Here is a 22,355-nt window from a genome sequence, read left to right as displayed (position 1 = left end):
TATCTTAAGATGCCAGTTTGTTTAAAAAGTGAGAAATTATTTTGAGTTCATTTTGAGAAATTGAAAAGGAGGTTGCATAATGGATTTTGAAGAATGTATGAAGTTTCTTTTTGAGTTTTTATCTTTTTCTCTAAAATTTACTTTAATGAATTATTTTAAGGGAAATTAGTTTTATTCTTAAAGGTTTTCAAATTGGTCTCTATAAGGAAATGAGAAAACAGGGAAGTTAGCAGCTATTCCTTTTATTAGTCAATGTAGTTGTAAAAAGTTGTGTGTAAATACTATTTTAAAAAATTATTCCTAAAATATAAATAAATAAAAAATTATTCCTATTTAAATGACTTGAAGCTTTAAAGTAATCTTTTAGACTACACACGTGCACACACCTGCACACTTCACTTTTAATTATGCAGATACTGTCTTTATTTCCTTTAATCTTGTTTTTCGGTGATTAACCTTGTTAAATTTTAATTTGTATTAGGAAAGCAGTGAATCCTAACATTCACTCTCTACTCTGTGGACAGAGTCTTTGCATTTAGTAGTAAAATTGTGTAAAAGAAAATAGCTTGAACAAATTCAGAGGTAAAAAGAACAAAAACAGTATATGTACCTATTTCTTAGTCATCATAATAAAAATATCTTTACTATGATATAGTATGTAATATTAAAGTTTTAATAACACACTAAAGTTATTTATATTATTCTTTAAAATGTTCTTGGGTTTCTCAAGCAAGGGGTGTTACCATTCGGTTTTTGTTGTTGCTTCCCAAAGAATTTAAGCTATTTGCTGACATGCAATTAGTGGCAGACTTGACAACTGGCCTCTTCATCTCATTATCAAAACCATATCAGAGCAGCCAAGTAGGTTCATATACGAACAGTCCCGTATGGGCCTCTATAGGCTAATGAGTTATGGGTGTCCATGTAATTTAAAAGTTTTTATAAAAGTATAATGGCCATTGAATAGGTTAATGTATTTGAAAATCGGAATTATGTCATACAAATGAAATTGCATTTTAATTGACGTTAAACAAGAACATTGGAATAGAGTATATCACAACGTATTCTAGTGTATATAGAGTTCTATGTATATAGAGAAAACCGACTAAATTACTTTAATCTTTGCTATAGTTTTAGTTACAGAATTATTAATCTTTGCAGGCATTGACAGCCTATTATATTTACCTTTTTAACGGAAAGGTTAAAGAAGCCTATAATAATATTATTAGTGGACAATATTCTCATAAAGACTATAAAAATTGATATGAACTGAAATTTTGAAAAACTCCTTGACCACTAGAAGTCAACCATAAGAAAACATCTGGAGACCACAAATATGTGGAGGTTAAATATCATGGTACTAAACAATGAGTAGGTCAACCAGGAAATAAAGAAATTATGAAAAACTTGGGATCCCTGGGTGGTGCAGCGGTTTGGCGCCTGCCTTTGGCCCAAGGCGCGATCCTGGAGACCCGGAATCGAATCCCACGTCAGGCTTCTGGTGCATGGAGCCTGCTTCTCCCTCTGCCTGTGTCTCTGCCTCTCTCTCTCCCTGTGTGACTATCATAAATAAATAAAAATAAAAAAAAAACATTCTCTGAAATTATGAAAAACTATATGCCAACAAATTGTACAATCTAGGAGAAATGGATAAATTCCTAGAAACATATAACCTACCAAGAAACATATAACCTACCAAAACTAAAGCAGGAAGAAAGAGAAAATTTGAACAGACTGATCACCAGCAGAAATTAAATAAATAATAGAAAAAACTCCCAACAAAGTTCAGCACCAGCTGGCTTCACAGATGAATTCTACCAAACATTTAAAGAAGAGTTAATACCTGTTTTTCACACAGTATTCTAAAATATAGAAAAAAGAAGGAAATTTTTAAAAAAATATTTTTTTATTGATTCATGAGACACACAGAAAGAGAGGCAGAGACGTAGGTGAGGGGGAAGCAGGCCCCCCTGGATCACAACCTGAGCCAAAGGCAGAGGGTCAACCTCTGAGCCACCTAGGCATCCCAGAAGGAAAACTTTAAAATTCATTCTGAGGCCAGCATTATCCTGATACCCAAACTGGATAAAGACACCAGTAAAAAAGAGAACAACTGGTTAGTATCCCTGGTGAACATAGATGCAAATATCCTCAGTAAATGACTAGCAAACCAAATTCAACATTGCATTAAAATCATTCACCATGATCAAGTGGGATTTATTCCAGGGATGCAAGGGCAGTTCAATATTTCCAAATCAATCAGCATGATACATCATATCAATAAGAGAAAGATGAGGACCATAGGGTTGCAGATGCAGAAAGAGCATTTGACAAAGTACAATATCCATTCATGATAAAAAAAAAAAAAAACCCTCTTAAAGTAGATTTAAAGGTAACAAACCTCAACATAATAAACATCATGAAAAACTCACAGCTAACATCATCCTCAATGAAGAAAAACTGGGAGCTTTTCCCCTAAAGTCCAGAACAAGACAAAGATGTCCACTCCATTCTTACCACATTTATTCAACATGGTACTGGAAGTCCTAGCCACAACAATTAGACAACAAAATAAAAGGCATCCAAAACAGTAAGGAAGAAGTAAAACTTTCACTATTTGCGGATGACATGATACTATGTAATGAAAACCAGAAAGAATCAATTAAAAACTACTAGAACTGATAAATGAATTCAGGAAAGTCGCAGGATACAAAATCAATGTACAGAAATCTGTTGAATTTCTATGCATCAATTATGAAGCAGCAGAAAGAGAAATTAAGAAAACAAATCCCATTTATAATTGCACAAAATAATAAGATATCTAGGAACAAACCTAACCAAAAAGGTGAAAACCTACATATACTCTGAAAGCCATAAAACACTGATGAATGAAATTAAGGACACAAAGAAATAGACATGCCATTCTCAAATATCATTAAAATGTCTGTGCTACCCAAAACAATCTACACATCTAATGCAATCCCTATCAGAATACCAACAGCATTTTTCACAGAACTAAAACCAGCAATTCTAAAATTTATATGGAACCACAAAAGACCCTGAATAGCCAAAGCAATTTTAAAAAAGAAGAGCAGGGCGGCCCCGGTGGCGCGGTGGTTTGACACTGCCTGCAGCCTGGGGTGTGATCCTAGAGACCCGGGATTGAGTCCCGCATCGGGCTTCCTGCGTGGAGCCTGCTTCTCCCTCTGCCTGTGTCTCTGCCTCTCTCTGTGTGTCTCTATGAATAAATAAAAAAAAATCTTTAAAAAGAAAAAAAATTCCTGGAGGCATCACGACTCTGGACTTCAAGTTATATTACAAAGCTGTAGGAATGAAAATAGTGTGGTTCTGGCACAAAAATAGACACAGATCAATGGAATAGAATAGAAAACCCAGAAATAAAACCACAATTATACAGAGCAGGAAAGAATATCCAGCTGTTGACAGTCTCTTCAAAAAATGCTGTTGGAAAACGGGACCACTTTCTTATACCATGCACAAAAATAAAATGGTTAAAGACCTAATTGTGAGACCTGAAACCATTAAAATCCTGAAGAGACCACAGGCGGAAATGTCTCTGACATCAGTTATAGCAACATTTTTCTAGATAGGTCTTCCAAGGCAAGGGAAATCAAAGCAAAAATAAACTATTGGAACTACATCAAAATTTTTAAAAAGCAGGGCACCTGGGTGGCTCAGTGGTTCAGCATCTGCCTTCAGCTCAGGTCGTGATCCTGGGGTCCTGGGATTAAGTACCACATCAGGCTTCCCATGGGGATCCTGTGTCTCCCTCAGCCTATGTCTCTGCCTCTCTCTCTCTGTCTCATGAATAAATAAATAAAATCTTTAAAAAAAAAAGTTTTTTAAAAAGCTTCTGCACAGCAAGGGAAACAACAAAACTAAAAGACAACCTTTGGAATGGAGTGGCATAAAAACAATAAAGGGTTAGTTTCCATGATATATAAAGAACTTAAAAAAACCCCAAAACAATCCAATTAAAAATGAGCAGAAAACATGAACAGACCTTCAAAGAGGACATTTAGGGATCCCTGGGTGGCGCAGCGCTTTGGCGCCTGCCTTTGGCCCAGGGCGCGATCCTGGAGACCCGGGATCGAATCCCACGTCGGGCTCCCGGTGCATGGAGCCTGCTTCTCCCTCTGCCTATGTCTCTGCCTCTCTCTCTCTCTCTCTCTGTATGACTATCATAAATAAATTAAAAAAAAAAAAAAAAAACAAAGAGGACATTTATATGGCCAACAGACACATGATAAGATCCTCAGCACCACTGGTTATCAAGGAAATGCCCATCAAAACTACAATGAGCTATCACCTCATATCTGTTCAAGTGGCTAAAAATCAAAAACTCAAGAAACGTGTTGGCAAGGATGTGGAGAAAAGAGAACACTCATGCACTGTTGGTGGGAATGCAAACTGGTACAGCCATTGTGGAAAACAGTATGGTCCTCAAGAGTTAAAAAGAGAACTCTGCAATCTAGTAATTGCATTATTGGGTATTTACCCGCAAAATGCAAAAATAGTAATCCAAAGGGATACATGTACCTCTATGTTTATAGCAGCATTATTTACAGTTAACAGCATTAATTACAATAGCCAAACTATGGAAGCAGCCTATGGATAAAGAAGATGTGATATATATGATATGTGTATATATACGTAGTATATATGTGTATACTGTAAACATACATCAATCTATATCAAGTATTCCACATACAGTGGAATAATATTATTAAGCTATAAAAATGCAACCTTGCCATTTGCAATGGCCTGGATGGAGCTAATAAAATAAGTCAGAGAAAGACAAATACCGTATCATCTCACTTCTATGTGGAATTCAAGAAACAAATGAAGTTCTGAAAAGAGACAAACCAAAAAACCGACATTTAAGTATAGAGAACTGATGGTTTTCAGAGGGAAGGTGGGTAAGGGGAATGAGTGAAATAGGTGATGAGGATTAAGGAATGTACTTGTGATGAGTATCAGTTGTATGGAATTCTTGAATCACTATTTTGTACACCTAAAACTAATATTAGACTGTATGTTAGCTAACTGGAATTAAAATAAAAACTTAAAAAAAATTCCTTGAGTTGAAATAATGCCTTTAGACTAATTTTAGTGAAATTCTGTTAGTTTTTTACACATCTGCTGAAAACAAATGTAATTCTCTAGGTTAGAGAATTAAGTGGTATTTTAGAGGAATGGAAGGAATATAGTTCATTATTTTTCATTGTTTAGTTATTGATAATAGTGACTACTTAGGTAGACATAAGATATCCAGGGTAAGTACACTTGTCAGCTTGTTTGTGGATATAACTGTTACATGAGTAATTTGTATGACTAAGTAGTAAATTTGAAAAGCCCATAGAAGTGCATGAGAAACTTGTATTGATCCATCATGATCATTACCAATGATATTATCATTTTGCTTAAAATCATTAGAAAGTATCTTTGAAAAAATTACGACTATCATCAAATTTTCCAAGATAATATAGTTAGGTACAACTTAAATTGTAAAATATATTCTTTATTATTAATATTAGGGCTATTATTCCAAATAAAATTAATTAAAAATATTGAAAGCAGTTTTAGCATTTAAGGAACACACTAATGTACTGTATTTATTCAGTGGCAGGCTCTGTTCTTTGTATTTTATATATATTACTTCATTTTACCTCAGAGCAAACCTGCAAGGGATATACTTTTAGAATCTCTGTTTTTTTAGAGATCCCTGGCTGGCTCAGCAGTTTGTTTGTTTGTTTGTTTGTTTATTTATTTATTTTTATGGCTCAGAGGTTTAGCGCCACCTTAAGCCCAGGGCATGATCCTGGAGACCCTGGATCGAGTCCCCCATGGGGCTTCCTGCATGGAGTTGGCTTCTCCCTCTGCCTTTGTCTCTGCCTCTCTCTCTCTCTGTCTCTCATTAATAAATAAATAAAATATTTTTTTAAAATAAAATCTTTGTTTCAAAGTTAGGGTGGATAATTTCCCCAAGCACACAGCAACTAAATTAGAGGCAATATTTAAACACAGGCTCACTAGCTTTCGACTGGTTTGCTATACTGCCTGTACTTTGGTTTTTAAGCAGTAGGAAATGGCTGTTTAATTTATGCAAAAGGAAATTTAGTGGTGGCACTCATAATTAATCAGAGTGAAGAATGGGCTTGAGAATGAACAGGAACGAGGGTAATTCCATACAAGACAGCAGGATGTAGGAACCCAGGACCGAAATCTCATCAGTCTGGATAGGATCACTGTTGAACTTATTTAGCTTTCTAGTCGTTTTGCTCAAGTTTCAAATTCCAAAAAGGTAGAAATCAGTTGGTTTATTTTGAGTAATATGCCCTTCACTTGACTAGGGGAGAATCCAGCCTATGAATTTCAATTCTACTAAATTGTAATGAGGAGGAAATACTTGAAGTATATATTTGAAATTATGATAATATCGGAGAAGGGAAACAGGTACAGGCCAGGTAAATCTAACAGATTTGCACTAATGGAACTCCATGGGACAATACCAGTTCATTCAGGAAACAACTCCCAAGTGCTGGCCGGTGGGCTCCCACTGTCCTTCATTACTGCTTATCACAGGTGCTGCAGCATGTGGCCCAATGAATGCAAGTTGTGAAACCAGTCATTGATTCTACCAATGCTAAGTCAAGATCAAGACCTTTAAAAAATATTTATTCTATTAACATAATATTTCTTTTTAAAATTTAAAGTCCTATTTCTAATTACAACAAAGCAAGCTTCTTTAGCTGAAAGCAGTGAAGGCCCATATTAAAATGTACATTGGCTCCAATTTTTACCAATTCTGGTTCTCAGCTTAAGTAGACTTTCTACTATACTGTATTGCCCTCGTCTCTGATAAAGATTATCCTTATCATTCAATTATTTAATGCAATGAGAAGGGGCCATACTCATTAAAATTAAATCATCCATATTACTTGAAAATTACTTGAGTTTTGACCCTGCACTCATAATTGTGCCCCCAAATTTAGAGAAAAAATTCCTTTCCTAAATTATCAAGAGTATTGCTTTAACATTCCAGTGATTTTACTTAGTGCTGGCATGGACTAATCAACTTTTCTATAAATGATGCTAGTTGGTTTTTGAAAAATTATAAAGGGCAGTATAAATTTAAATGACTATTTTGCTACCAGAAAAAAAGGGCTTTAATTTTACACAGGTTTAGAAATATCTCCTAACATTTCCTCCCTATGGTGTACTCAGCACTTTTTCGTGGCTTGTTTCATAACAGTTACTAAAAACCATTTTTATGTATGTTTAAATATATGTGTGTATATAGGTATGATATATTTATAACATTTTAAATAACTTCAAAATAGGAACAAAAAGTCCAGTTACATCTTCTGGCTAAAGAAGATCATCAGAAGCAACTCAATGAAATTGAGAAATATTATGGCACAATAACAGGTCAATTTGGATCGGTAAAAGAGAACCATGAAAAGTTAGAACGAAATGGTAAGTGCTATCTTATTTAAACATATACTTAATAGGGAGTGATAAAATGAGCTCATTTACAATGAATAAATTGAACTTCTGTCCTGATAATACTAAATGACATTTTAATAAATATTTAAATTCAATAATAATTATATACATTGCATTGAGGCTATTTTCTCTGTCCATTTTAGTGATACTTTCCTTAAAATGTTGAATATAATATTTTTATAAATGTTTTTCATGTTGCAGTACAGGAAGCAATACAGTTAAACAAAAGACTTTCAGCTTTAAATAAAAACCAAGAATCTGAAATATGCAGTTTAAAGAAGGTATGATTAATATAGTTTTATAGTATTAGGTAAGTTTATAGTCTAATTATTTTTATGAAATTTTTCTAGAAAAAGTGGGGTAGATATTTTTGGTATAAAGAAAAGCAAAAACAAAGCAAAATGTTTTAAATACAGATTCATAAACTGAGTTATGATTCCAATAAATGTGATGAATCAGTTCTAACTCAGTTTAACTCATTATTTTATGTCAATCTCATTAGCACCATTTATTCATTCATTCTTCAGTACTTGAATGTATGTGTCAGGTACTGTGTGGCACTGAGGATACAGATCTGAAGAAAATAAAACATTTTCCTGCTTTTTTGAAGTTTATAGTCCAGTGGAGGACTTAGACACAAAATACATAATCACACAGATCAAATAATTTTAAAATGTTATAAATGATATGAAGAAAAGGTAAAGACTGATATAAAAGGTGAATTTCTTATATTGGAGGTAAAGGGATAGGGGAGAGAAGAGAATAAGGTTTCAGGCAATAGATATGTCCCCATACTGGACCCAAAAAGCAGAAAGAAGGTGTTACTGGAACCCAGAAAGAGAGCATCACACAATAGGTAATACTCCAGCACGGAGAACAACATGTGCAAAAGCCTTGAGGCAGAAGAGTTTTGGTAATCACTTCTCAGACTTTTGGCTAAGATTAAGTATAGGAAAGAGTTTATTTATTTTTTAAAAGATTCATTCATTCATTCATTCATTCATTCATTCATTCATGATAGACAGAGAGAGAGAGGCAGAGACACAGGCAGAGGGAGAAGCAGGCTCCCCTGGGAGCCTGATGCGGGACTCGATCCCGGGATTCCAGGATCGCACCCCGGGCCAAAGGCAGGCGCCAAACCACTGAGCCACCCAGGGATCCCTAGGAAAGAGTTTAGTGTATATGTAAGAAACTGGAGACAGTCTGATATGGCTGGAGCATTGTGAGTGAAAGAGTACATTGACATTGAGATCTAAATTGGAGGAGGCCATAAACATTTTATTCCTCATGTCACAGTCATTAGTTGAGAAGTGGACAAATGGCCTTAGCTCGTGGTCATAAATAAGGAAGACTGTAACCCCGACTGTGGTTGTCTGTCATTTCTCTACATGAGAAACCAGACAGGAGGAACCTGACAATGAGGATGCCGGATTGGTGTGAAGTGAAGAAAGCTGTTCTTTGAGGACATTATTGAGTTCCTGGATCCACCAAATCTACCATTCCTCTATTTCTAGACTTCTCAGTTATACAAGTCAGTAAATTCCCATTATTATTTATGTTAGTTTCATTTGGACCAGTTTAATTTTCATTATTTGCAACTAAAAACATCTTCACTGATATAAGGTGAGAGTGGTATGAGAGGAAGGAGAAGTAGCAAGGCCTTGTTCTTCTTTTCTCAGAGAATGACCTCTTGTTTCCTTTCCCTGCTCCCTTCAAACCCCCATCTGAAACAATTCCACTTTGGACCATCTGCCTATTCCTGAGAGAAGTAAGTATCTATCCTTACCGACACTCAATAAATGCTTTTAACTAACGTTTACTGAGTGCCACTTAAATATTTACTAGTAAATTATACTCTGTAGTTAATTTATCAAGGTGCAAAATACCTTCCATTTGTCCCTCCAGATTCAGATGTATGCATGCTCTTCTCCACGTAAGGCTTTCCTATATGGATTCCATCAGTGCCCCCATATCTTCTGGCTTCCTGTTGAGTTGGGCCAGTGGGGAGCAGTCTGGACAGGAGAGAGGAGGAAAGAAATACTGAATCAGTATATTTTCCCCTCATCCCCTCCATTTGAGATCACTTCAGGGTGGCCTCGTCTCAGCATATCACTAGCTTTTTCAAATTGACTTACTTTGTGTGATGCTCTCCTTTTGGGTTTCAGTACTTACCTTCTTATTATTTTGGGGGCTCCCCAAGGGGACATTTCTATTGCTGCTAGCCCCTGGAACTTGCACCATATTTTATGGTCCCTTTATATTGTGTCCACAGTTTTACAAATAAATCATCTTCAAAGTGTCCTAATTTATATGTACCATCTGTTTCTTGTTGGGATTCTGATTATGCACTTGGTTAGAGTGTTCATATTAGTGAGGCCAAGCTTCTCAATTCAGTTTTTGCATAAGCTGGTTGGTTCATTCAGTACATTCTTTTTTACAAGAATTATACCCCAAATCTCAACAAGTCATGTTTGCAATACGTATTTTAGAGACAATAAATAAATGAATATGGATGATATTGTTCAGATACATCATAAGTTCTGAGGAAAATTTAAATTTTGGGTCAGTATCTTCCTCTTGATTTTAAATGGAGTCTACTTTTAAAATGGAAGGAAAAACATTCCAGGCATTTATAGTTGTAGGTATACATTGAATTTAACTATTTTTATTTATTTAAATTAATTTTTAGAGCATTTTTAGCTCCACAGCAAAATTGAGTGAAATGTATAGAGCGTTCCCATATACTACCTGACCCACTGTTAACATCCTATACCAGAGTGGTGCATTTGTTATAATTGATGAACATACATTGAAACATCAGTATCATCCAAATTCCATTGTTTACATTAGGATTCACTCTTGGTTTTATACTTTATCTGGTTTGGGCAAATGTTTAGTGACATGTCTCCACCATTATAGAGTTCTACGGAATAGTTTTACTGCCCTAAAAATCGTCTGTGCTCTGCCCTTTCATTTGTCCTTTTCCTCAACCCTTGGCAATCACTACCCTTTCTATCTCCACAATTTTGTCTTTGATTCCAGGTTTGGAATCATATAGAATGTTTCCTTTTCAGATTGGCTTTTTTAGTAATATACGTTGTTTTGTCTAATGTCTTTTCATGGCTTGGTAGCTCGTGGAAACGGATCAATGGTTATATCCATTTTTTTTCATTTCTGACATTAGTAATTTGTGTCCCCCCCTCCTTTTTTTCTTCTTAGCCTGGATAGAGGCTTATTGATTTTATTGATTGTTTAAAGAATCAGCTTTTGGTTTCCTTGATTTTCTCTTTGATTTATTGTTTTCATTTTCATTAATTTCTGCTCTAATTTTTTATTATTTCTTCTGCTTTGAATTTACTTTGGTCTTCTTTTTCTAGTTTCATAAGTTTGAAGTTCAGATGTTTAATTTTAGATTTTCAAAAAACTTTTAAGTTGAAGTGTAGTTGACATATAACATAACATTAGTTTCAGGTGTACAACACGGGGATTTGATAAGTCTATACATTATGCTGTGCATACCACAACTATAGCTACTATCTATCACCATAAAATGCTACTATGGTACCAATGACTATATTTCCTATGCTGTATCTTTTATCCCTGTGACTTATTTGTTCCATAACTGGAAGCCTACTCCTATCCCCTACTCCCTTTCATCTGTTTTACCCATACCACTACCTTACCCCTCTGGTGACCATTAGTTTGTTCTCTGTATTTATGGGTCTGTTTTTGTTTTTTATTTGTTTTGTATTTTAGATTCCACATGTAAGTGAAATCTTACGGTATTTGTCTTTCTCTGTCTGACTTATTTCTCTTAGCATGATACCCTTTAGGTCCATTGTGGTTTGCACATGGCAAGATCTTATCCTTTTTTATGGCTAATATTCCATTGTGTATACATGCCACATCTTCTTTATCCATTCTCCTATCATTGTCACTTGGGTTGCTTCTATATTTTTGTGTTTTTTCTTTTCTAATATCTTCATTCATTGCTATACGTTCCCTTGTAAGCATTGCTTTCATTGCATCCCACAGATTTTTGATAAGTTATATTTTTATTTCGCCCAAAATATTTTAAAATCTCTCCTGAGATTTGTTTTTTAACCCATGTGTTGTTTAGAAGTGTGCTGTTTAGTCTCTGAGTATTTTGTTTTTTTTCAAGCTACCTTTTATTGATTTCTAGTTTAATTTTATTGTGGTCTCAGAGCAGACAATGTATGATTTTTATTCTTTTAAATTTGTTAAAATTCTTTTAAACACATAAAATGTGGTTTCTGGTGCAGAACATGGTCTATCTTGGGAAATCCTCCATATGAGCTTGAGAAAAATTTGTAATCTGCTTTTGGGTGAAGTAGTCTATACATGTCAGTTATATCCATTTGATTGATGATGCTAAGTTCAACTCTGACCCTTCTGATTTTCTGCCTACTGGATCTGTCCATTTCTGATAAAGGAATAATAAAGTCTCCAGATAGATTCTTTATTTCTTTTTTGCAGTTATTAGTGTCTGCCTCCTGTATTTTGGTACTCTCTATTGTTAGGCACATAATACAGGTACTCTTTGTTATGTCATCTTGGGGTATTCACTCCTTTCTCATTATATATGTTCCTCTTTGTCTTTGATTACTTTCCTTTCTCTGAAATCTACTCTGGTTGAAATTATATAGCAATTCCTAACTTTGATAAGTGTTAGCATGGTATATCTTTCTCCATCCCTTTACTTTTAATCAATATGTGGTTTTATATTTATTTATTTTTAAATATTTTATTTATTTATTCATGAGAGATACACACACAGAGAGAAACAGAGACACAGGCAGAGGGAGAAGCAGGCTCCATGCCAGGAATCTGACGTGGGACTTGATCCTGGAACTCCGGGATCAACACCCTGAGCCGAAGGCAGGCACTCAACCACTGAGCCACCCAGGCGTCCCTGTATTTTTATATTTATTTTATTTTTTTCCTGTATTTTTATATTTAAAGTGGATTTCTTATAGACAACATATGATTTAGTCTTGTTTTTGGATCCACTCTGATAATTGTTGCATTTTACACTACTGATGTTTGAAGTGATTATTGATACAATCGGATTAATATATGCCTTTGTGTGTGTATGTGTGTGTGTGTGTGTGTGTGTGTGTGTGTGTGTGTGTTTTCCATTTGTTGTCTTTGGTTGTTCCTCTTTTTTGTCTTCCATTCTTTTTCTGCTATTTGTGGTTTTAACTGAGGGTTTTATGACTCCATTTTCTCCCTTTAAATCATACTTTAAAATCATACTTTAAAAAATTTTTTTTAGTGCAAGCCCTAGAGTTGACAGTATATCTGCAGTAAGCCAAGTCCACTTTCAAATAAAATATCCCTTCAGGGGTAATGCATGTACCTTATAATGACTAAATAATCCTGATTCTTCCTTCCCATCACTGTGTCATTGCTGTCATTCATTTTACTAATACCTAAGCATACATAATCAAATATATTGTTGCTATTATTTTTTTGAACAAATGGTTATTTTATCAATTTCAAATAAAGGAAATAAAATACTTAACTATCACTTATTCCTTCTCTGATGCTCTTCCTTTTATTTGGTATCAGAGTTTCTGACCTATATCACTTTCTTTCTCTCTGAAAAACTTCTTTTAATATTTCTTGCAAGGCAGGCCTATTGGCAACAAATTCTTTCAATTTTTGTCTTAAAAAAAGTCTTTATTTCTCCTTCAGTTTTTTTTTAAAGATTTTATGTATTCATGAGAGACACACACACACACAGAGGCAGAGACACAGGCAGAGAGAGGAGAAGCAGACTCCATGCAGGGAGCCCAATGTGGGACTCAATCCCAGGACTCCAGGATCACTCCCCGAGCCAAAGGCAGACGCTCAACCACTGAGCCACCCAGGTGTCCCTCTCCTTCACTTTTGAAGGATAATTTCAGAGGATACAGAATTCTAGGTTAATAATTTTTTCTCTCAACCTATTAATATTTCACATCACTCTCATTGCTTGTATGTTTTCTGAGAAGTCAGGTATAATTCTTATCTTTGCTCTTCTGTAGATGAAGTGTTCCCCCCGCTCCTCTGGTTTCTTTCAGTATTTTTTGTTTGTTTGTTTTACTTCTTGATTTTCTGAAGTTTTAATATGATATGCCTAGGTAATACATTTTTTGGTCATTTATTCTTATTAGTGTTCTCTGTGCTTCCTGGGTCTGGGGTTTGGTATCTGACACTAATTTAGGAAAGATCTCAGTCATTACTGCTTCAAATATTGCTTCTCTCCTTGCTCTCTTTTCCTTCTGATATTTCTATTATGCATATATTACATTTTGTTTGGCTGTCCCACAGTTGGTGGATATTCTGTTCTGCTTTCCTTGCAGAAAGACCTTGGTGGTCTTTCTTTTTGTTTTCTGTTTTTGAATTTTTGCCATCATATTCTCAAGTTCACAGACACTCCTCAATCTTGTCCATACTGCTGTTGAGCCCACCAAAGGCACTCTTCATTTCTTTTTTTTTTTTTAATTTTTATTTATTTATGATAGTCACACAGGGAGAGAGAGAGAGAGAGGCAGAGACACAGGCAGAGGGAGAAGCAGGCTCCATGCACCGGGAGCCTGACGTGGGATCGACGTGGGATTCGATCCCGGGTCTCCAGGATCGCGCCCTGGGCCAAAGGCAGGCGCCAAACTGCTGCACCACCAAGGGATCCCGGCACTCTTCATTTCTGTTGCAGTGTTTTTGATCTGTAGCATTTCTTTTTGATTCTTTCGTAGAATTTCTCTCTCTCTCCTTACATCATCCATTTGTTTTCCTATGTTTTGTCTACTTTTTCCATTAAGGCATTTAGGATATTAGTTTTTTTAATTCCAGATTTGATAATTCTAATATTTTGCCATACTGACACAGGTTCTTTTTTTTTTTTTTTGACACAGGTTCTGATGCTTGTTCATTCTCTTCAAATTGTTTTTCTTGCCTTTTAGTATGCCTTGTAATTTTTTGTTAAAAGGTGGACATGATATACACGTGAAAGTACTTGCATTAAATAGCCGTTAGTAATGTAATGGTAAGGTCGGGGGAGGGTGGCAGCGCAAAGTGTCCTATGATTAGGTCTCTGTATTTTGGTAAGCCTGTGTCACTGGACTGTGAACTTCACAGTACTTAGTTTTTTTTCCCTCTGTTGGTTGTGCAACATGGTTGGAGGGGGCTGGATTTAAGTATTAGTATTACCCTTTCCCCAGGTAGTTTAGGCTCAGGTCCAATCATTTTTCCTGAGTTCAAGCCCTCTTAACAGAATTCCCTGGCATATTTCAGAAATGATTCCTTTTCCTCTCTCCTCCTGAAAGCAAGAGGGGATTTTTTTTCTTCTGACATTCACAGTGAGAAGCCTTGGAAGTGAAATTCACAAAAGTATGTGTGGCAGTGTTCCCCCTAGGACTGTGTCCTCTTGAAATTTTTTAGCTCTCTAAGTTTTCTACACTGAGCCTCTGGTAGTTGGTCAATTACAGTTCAGGCCTTTCCTACAGTGGCACTAGTTCCTGCAGAAGTTTCTGTTTGTGGGCTTCTACTCTGGTAATTTATAATTCTCTATATTTGCCAGTCTACCTCTCCAATTATTGAGGCAGCTATTTGCCTTATGACCTCATTTCTCTGACAGATCTAAGAAGAGTTGTTGATTTTCAGTTTGTTCAGCTTTTACTTGTCAGGACAAAGTTTAAGCTCCTTTATTGGCTAGACTGGAAATAAGTCCCCCTGTTTTTATATTTAGCTATAATTTTACTAAAATTTTAATTTTACTTTTAAAATTTAGTAATTTTAAAATTACTAATTTTACTTTAATTTTACTAAAATTAAAATTTTATTAAGGCTCTAGAGTAACATTTAAGTATTGAACAGAAGTGTTTTTTGCATTATGAGATAAATAACATACTTTAATGCATAATTCAAGAAATCAGGAAATTTTTACTACTTTCTGTTTTAGCGTATTTCAAGGAAAACAGGATTACTTAGAATAAAGATTGAAGTGGCTTCTAAATGTTAAGCCAGAGTCCAAAGTCCTTTAATATTTGCAATGTTAATCTATCTAATTCTTTGGTCTTATAACTGCCAATAAGTTGTTTTTATATTCTGAAGGATCAGAAAGGAAGAACATAGGAATAGCTCAGTATAAAACATAAGAATGGGTGGTAATAGGCATATGTTCCTCACCCTTAAAAGTCTTAAGTCTGTCTAGCAAACTAGACCATTTTTATGTAGAAAACATTTGTTTTCAGTCACAATCTAGAATATTAAGGATGGCTTTTTTAATATAAAGAGAGAAGCTGTAATTTAAAATTTGCCTGTAGTCTCAAATTGGAGGATTGTTAAAAGGACCATTCATTTTTTTATTAATGTAAACTTCAAATACAAATATAAATAGCTAAATACTGGGGAATCCCTGGGTGGTTCAGTGGTTTGGCACCTGCCTTCAGCCCAGGGCCTGATCCTGGAGTCCTGGGGTCGAGTCCCACATAGGGCTTCCTGCATGGAGCTTGCTTTTCCCCTCTGCCTGTGTCTCTGCCTCTCTCTCTATCTGTGTCTCTCATGAATAAATAAATAAAATCTTTTAAAAAAATAAAAAAATAAAAAATAAAATTAAGAATAAAAATTAAAAAAATAGCTAAATACTGACCAAATAATTTTGAATAAGCATGTATTTCAGTGATGTCTATTTGATTCATTTATTTTTTTAATATTTTTATCCATGAGTTAACTGATTAATCATATTTAGTGGTTATATTAAAATATTCATATGCTTTTTTCAGTTTTTGCATTATTATGAAAGGATTATACTTCATAAGTTTCTAAGTTATGTGGTTCTTTTCATTAAATAAGGACAAATGTTTCATTATAATATTATATTTCTGATATATAGACTGACCTGTAGATGGAGATGAGGCTCATGTAAATCCACGGAGAGACACCATTAGCAGATTAGGGTAAAAGAATGTTTCCTTCTTTGCACAAGTAGGTTAGTGTTGCTCAGGAGCACACTTACCCTTTTTTCCCCCCAGGTCTTGGAGCCCTGCAAGGGCTAACTAAATGTACTGATATGTCATGCAGTAGTGGCCTGTGTCTCTAAAGAGCATTAAGTCAGTGACTGTGCTACCAAATTGTTTCTGGAAGAGAGAGTGTATGAAAGGGTAAAGCAAGAGAATTTTATTACCTTGAGAGTTCCAAGTGGCTAAAGGAGTGAAAATTTAAAAATATATTTTAATAGCCATTTTTAATATTTCAGAATCCTACGTGTAAGTATTTTTTTCGTGTATTTTGTATTTTGTATGTAGTCTTAATTTTTAACTTTAAGAAAGTTTTTTCATTTTCTATTGTTTGTTTATTTATTTATTTTTAAAGGTTTTATTTATTCATGAGAGACACACAGAGAGGGAAAGGCAGAGACACAGGCAGAGGGAGAATCTTTTTTTAGAAGCTAATCAAAACTGGTAACATTGGTTCTATCACTCATTTAAAACTATTAATCATTCATTTTCCCAAAGATAATTTTTATTATGTTTTATGATTTTGTTCAAAACAATTAAGCTAGTGGTTTGTGATAAGGTGGATTTTGGGGGGTGGAGTGGGGGGAGCAAAGTTAAACAGACCAAACTTAGTTGTTAGATTGGACTAGATATTACAGTTCTGAATGCTGGGTTCACCATTATGGCAATCATGAAGAATTCCTGATACTATCTGTGAGCAACATTCATAACCTCTGCTATTTGTCTGAGTAAACGTCAGGGCACTCAAGGAGATAGTGATATTTAACAGACTACCCTGTACCAGAAAAGGAGGGGTAAAGGAAAAAAGAACACAGTATTTATGACTCTAGGAACTATAAGTTGTAATTTAATGAGATCAAAGCATGTGCTGTTTACTTGCTGCACTAACAGCTTTGAATAAAATGGTTAGAAAACAGACAATGTACTAAAAGTTCAGGATATTTAAAAGCTATATAAGGGCTATAAAATCAAAAGCATATTTTCAGTGGAAAATCATTTCGTGGAGGTCTCTGATTTTAATTTATTATGTTCTTAAGATTAAGTAATTAATATAAAAGAGAAAAAGACATAAATGATTAGTTTTTACTTTTGTCAGCCACATGCTAAATTTTTGCTCTTATCCTCCTTTCCCACTTCTGTTGTTTCAGAACAATTATTGTAATAGGAATCGATGCATTTTAGAGTATCTCCTAGAAAACTTAGCAGATTACAACAGCTCCAGGTTTTCAGTTGTTGAAAAGTATAGAAAGCGATAGAAGTTTGTTGCACTTTGTAACCTTGACAGAAAAAATAACTTGTATTTATTTTTTAAAGATTTTATTTATTTATTTATGAGAGACACAGAGAGAGGGGCAGAGACATAGGCAGAGGGAGAAGCAGTTTCCCTGCGGGAAGCCTGATATGATACTTGATCCCTGGACCCTGCCTGTGATCATGGCCTGAGCCAAAGGCAGAGGCTTGAGCTGAGCTCAAGCCACTGAGCTACCCGGATGCCCTGATTTTTCATGCTTCAGAAAAAATAACTTTTAGAAAAATGAATCTTTTTTTTTTTTTTTTTTTTTTTTTTTTTTATGATAGTCACAGAGAGAGAGAGAGAGGCAGAGACACAGGCAGAGGGAGAAGCAGGCTCCATGCACCGGGAGCCCGACGTGGGATTTGATCCCGGGTCTCCAGGATCGCGCCCTGGGCCAAAGGCAGGCGCCAAACCGCTGCGCCACCCAGGGATCCCCTGAATCATTTTTTAATTGAGAGAATTATAAGCCACTTTATATAAATATAAGCTTTAGCAACATATACTTCAGTTTGATTGTACTTTTATCAGTAGAACATTGTGTCTTAGGATTGAACCTAGAATTGATCACTGGTATAAAACCAGTATAAAAGGCATCTAACTTACTTTATAAGTTGTTTGAATGTTTATTTCTTGCAGGTGTATCTTGCTTAGGAAAATACAATATAAAAAAATTAAAAGTTCACAATTGTTATTTTTTAAATATTTCATGAGAAATTTAAATTCATGAGAGACACAGGCAGAGGGAGAAGCAGACTCCCTTTGGAAAGCCCGATGTGGGACTCGATCCCAGGATCCTGGGATCACAACTTGAGCCAGAGGTTCAGCCACTGAGCCACCCAGGTGCCCCTATGTTTTAAAGCTACCATTTTAGTGCACACAAAAAGCAGCTTGAAAGCAAGTTTTTGGAAACACCTAAAGAAAGATGTACCTTATTTTAAGACCAGTATTATTGGTGGCTTTTTTAAAAAGTAGGATCAATTGAGCACAAAAGATTTTTTTTAATACTCAGATGATATTTGACTAAATACTGAGTAACAATATAAAAATTAGCCAAACATCCTATAAATATGAACTGAGATTAAAACTTTGATGTTGGGCAGCCCGGGTGCCTCAGCGGTTTAGCGCCACCTTCGGCCCAGGGCCTGATCCTGGAGACCTGGGATCGAGTCCCACATCAGGCTCTCTGCATGGAGCCTGCTTCTCTCTCTACTTCTCTCTCTACTTCTCTCTCTCTCTCTCTCTGTGTGTCTCTCATGAATAAATAAATAAAATCTTTAAAGAAAAAATACTCTTTAAGAAAAATAAAAAAATAAAACTTTGATGTCCTCTAACAGATATTTTTCCTTTGAATTAATCTCCTAAAATTTTAAGAAGTTAAAGTGCTAAAATTACTAGAGTATTTTTATATCCTTCAGTATTCATAGTCAGTTTAACTATCATCCCATGTTTTCGCAGGGTGGAAATAATGTCAATACATTCTTTTGTTCAATAAGTTTGTTAAGTCAAAGACCCTCTAGTTCCAGAGTAATGTTTTATTATACTGTCTTATTTCTGTAATTGTTTTCTAGCATATTCTTGGATCTTTACTTAAAATGAAGAATTAACCTATTTTAAATTCACAAATTTAGGGCTGTTGGTTACAACAGTCAAGGGTATTTTCTAGCCCCCCAAAGACATAACTTCTAGCCAAAAAATATAACTTTCTAGCCAAAAAAAAAAAAAAAACCAAAAACCTTTCTTTTAAAGTTAACATAATGTTAGTGACTCACCATCTATTAAGCTTTATTTTTCCATTATTGTACTGGTCTGTTCACATTTAAACTAGGAGCATCTGTCTATAACATGGTGATCTGTGGGTCTGTGGTTTGACATTGAATGGAGTAAAACCAGCTGTTTTAATCAGTGATTAAACCCTCAGCACTATACTTAAACCTACCACTCTCTATCCAGTCTTGCTAATGGACTATGAACTATTGTTTCATTAATAATACTGCTGTTCCTGGCTGACGTTGACTGCTCTCACCAAATCTTTAATGCCATTTGTTTTATCCTGAATAAATCAACCTTTGATCTCATCAAATCTTATTTTAGGTAAAGATAAGTCACATTTTTTCCATTATTAATGTTAATTACTTTTCTTCTTACAGTCTTTATAATGTTTAGTTCCTTTTTAGATTACTTGAATGTATTAAGCTTCTGAGGGTTAAGTATAAAACATGGCCCCTGTCTTTGAGGAGCTCTTGGTCCACAGAAAAATTAGTACTGTTTTTAGCTCTAAAAGAATGAATCTTAATTCTTTAAATAAACAAAAGATTATTTAATTATAAAATGTAGTCTACTTTAGTAATAGAGAAAACAAACCTAGAATCCCTTGGATAGACCTTAGTAGTAATAATAGGGAACAGTGAGTAGATGTTCAACAAATACTTGTTACATGGAGTATTACATGCCAGACACTTTGCTTTTAAAAAATTGTATTTCCAATTTGCAGATGAGAAACTTGAGGCAGAAGGAATTATCTGAAGTTACATAACAAGGAAAAAAAGCCAGAATTGGAACCTAGACAAATTTGGCTCCAGAACCTACAGTCTTAACCATGCTGATAGTAATAGCAGCATAAGCAATTTATCCACACAAGTTTCTTCCCTTTCTTATTCCCCATTAGAAAGGAGATTATTAAACAGGGGAATTGTTAACTACTCATACTCCTGAAATACCAGCTCCTTGTATGTCCCTACCTTGAAATCTTATCATTAAAACACTGCTTCCTTTGGGCTCTTTCATTCGGTCCTTCTCTTTCTTCAGCCAGAGCATCCTTTTCTATCATCTGTACCATTACACTCTCAAATTTGTTCTCTTTACGTCTAGTCCTTCAGTTCCCATTACTTCACCCAGTCCTTTAGTTTCTTCCTGCCCCCACATAATTCCGTGCAATATTTGTAATTTATTCTGTTTATCTTAATTCATCACTTTACCTTTTTCTTTAAAACTAAACCTTTCAACTATAATCCTCTCAAAGAGCTGCTTGACTCAGACCTATACAGATGTTGTTTTTCTTTATTCCCTTTTGTTTTCTTCTTTTTAATATAAGTAGAATGATCCCTACCTTTCTTGGTTTACATATGTATAATAAATATAAAACAATAAATGCACGAAAAAGCACTTCAGAAAGTCAAACATGCCATAGAAATTTATAGGATTATTGTTACTTGCAAGTAATATTAGGTTAAGATTAGGATTAAGGCAGTTTTGTTAGATTCAGCTTTTCTGCACCATAGACTAAGTGCTTTATTTGTATAGCCTTTCAAGACAACTGAAACAGAGACTCATTTGCTTTTAAATTCCTTTATCAGATAGGAAAGTCAGAAATTTCTTGTGACTCAACTGTTCTTTCTCCCTTCACGCTTGAACTATTTTTCTATTTCTATAGGATCTAGTTCTCTGTAAACTGTCTTCTTCAGGTCATCTCTAAATTTCATGGAATCATTAGGGATCATCTGATCTGGCTTTTTTCTGTCTTTGAGCTCCAGAAACCTCAGTTCAAGATGGTGGAAGCTCAGTATTTAATAAGGTAGAGCGGGATCCCTGGGTGGCTCAGCAGTTTAGCGCCGCCTTCAGCCCAGGGTGTGATCCTGTAGACCCAGGATTGAGTCCCACGTCGGGGTCCCTGCATGGAGCCTGCTTCTCCCTCTGCCTGTGTCTCTGCCCCTCTCTCTCTCTGTGTCTCATGAATAAATAAATAAAATCTTAAAAAAAAAAAAAAGGTAGAACTGCTTTTACTTGAGTTGGAGGAACACTAGAGCTATATATATCTAGGGGCTCTTTCTATTCTGTTAGCAGCTATGAATGGTCTTCATGGAACCTATAGGACTTCTCAGAGCACAATTTAAAAACCGTTAACTGGATCTAACCTCTCCTTTTTTTGTAAAGGGAACTAAAACCTAAAGTCAGTGAGGGGCGCCTGGGTGGCTGAGTGAGATAAGTGTCAAACTTGGGGTTTTGGCTCAAGTCTGATCTCGCAATTGTGGGATCGAGCCCTGTTTTGGGCTCTGCTCAGTGTGGAATCTATTTCAGATTCTTTCTCCTTCTTACCCCTCCCCCTCATGCACACGTGCTCGCTCGCTCTCTCAAGTAAATAAAATCTTTTAAAAAAGTAGGTTAATTCAATTGTCAATCAGGTAGTAAAAAATATTCTCCATTTATCTTCTATTATACTGTATACTATATGTAGTCAGTAATATTCTAAATAACCTGTATATTTTACAGTGTTGCTGAAATTTTTCTTGTAGTGGACATTGTGATAATTCCCCCATCATTCAGTCCACCTTTTATGATCAGTCTATTTTTCATGCCAGTGTTTGGTTCAGGAATGAGCCTGTGATCTGGTTCTGGCCAGTAGGAAGTGATTCAAAGAAAAATTTTCTTACTCTTTAAAAGGAATTGCAGGAAGAGAGAAGTGCTATGAAGTACCTAAATTGGCCTCTTGTTATAGTCTCAACAATGGAAGA

General features: G+C 35.2%; 1 protein-coding gene across 2 annotated transcripts in view; it reads left to right on the top strand.

Annotated features, from left to right (window-relative positions):
* CCDC73 (coiled-coil domain containing 73) overlaps window positions 1–22,355 on the top strand; it is a 142,638-nt gene that overhangs the window by 83,256 nt on the left and 37,027 nt on the right. For both annotated transcript variants that reach the window (XM_072759072.1, XM_026012774.2), the window contains exons 8-9: window positions 7,365–7,500; window positions 7,732–7,811. In XM_072759072.1, coding sequence (XP_072615173.1) covers window positions 7,365–7,500; window positions 7,732–7,811 — 216 coding nt within the window. The remainder of the gene's footprint in view (window positions 1–7,364; window positions 7,501–7,731; window positions 7,812–22,355) is intronic.

Source organism: Vulpes vulpes, chromosome 5, assembly GCF_048418805.1.
Source record: "Vulpes vulpes isolate BD-2025 chromosome 5, VulVul3, whole genome shotgun sequence".
Taxonomy (NCBI): Eukaryota; Metazoa; Chordata; class Mammalia; order Carnivora; family Canidae; genus Vulpes; species Vulpes vulpes.
The sequence above is the reverse complement of the archived record's forward strand: the minus strand, read 5'-3'. Positions and strand labels throughout refer to the sequence as shown.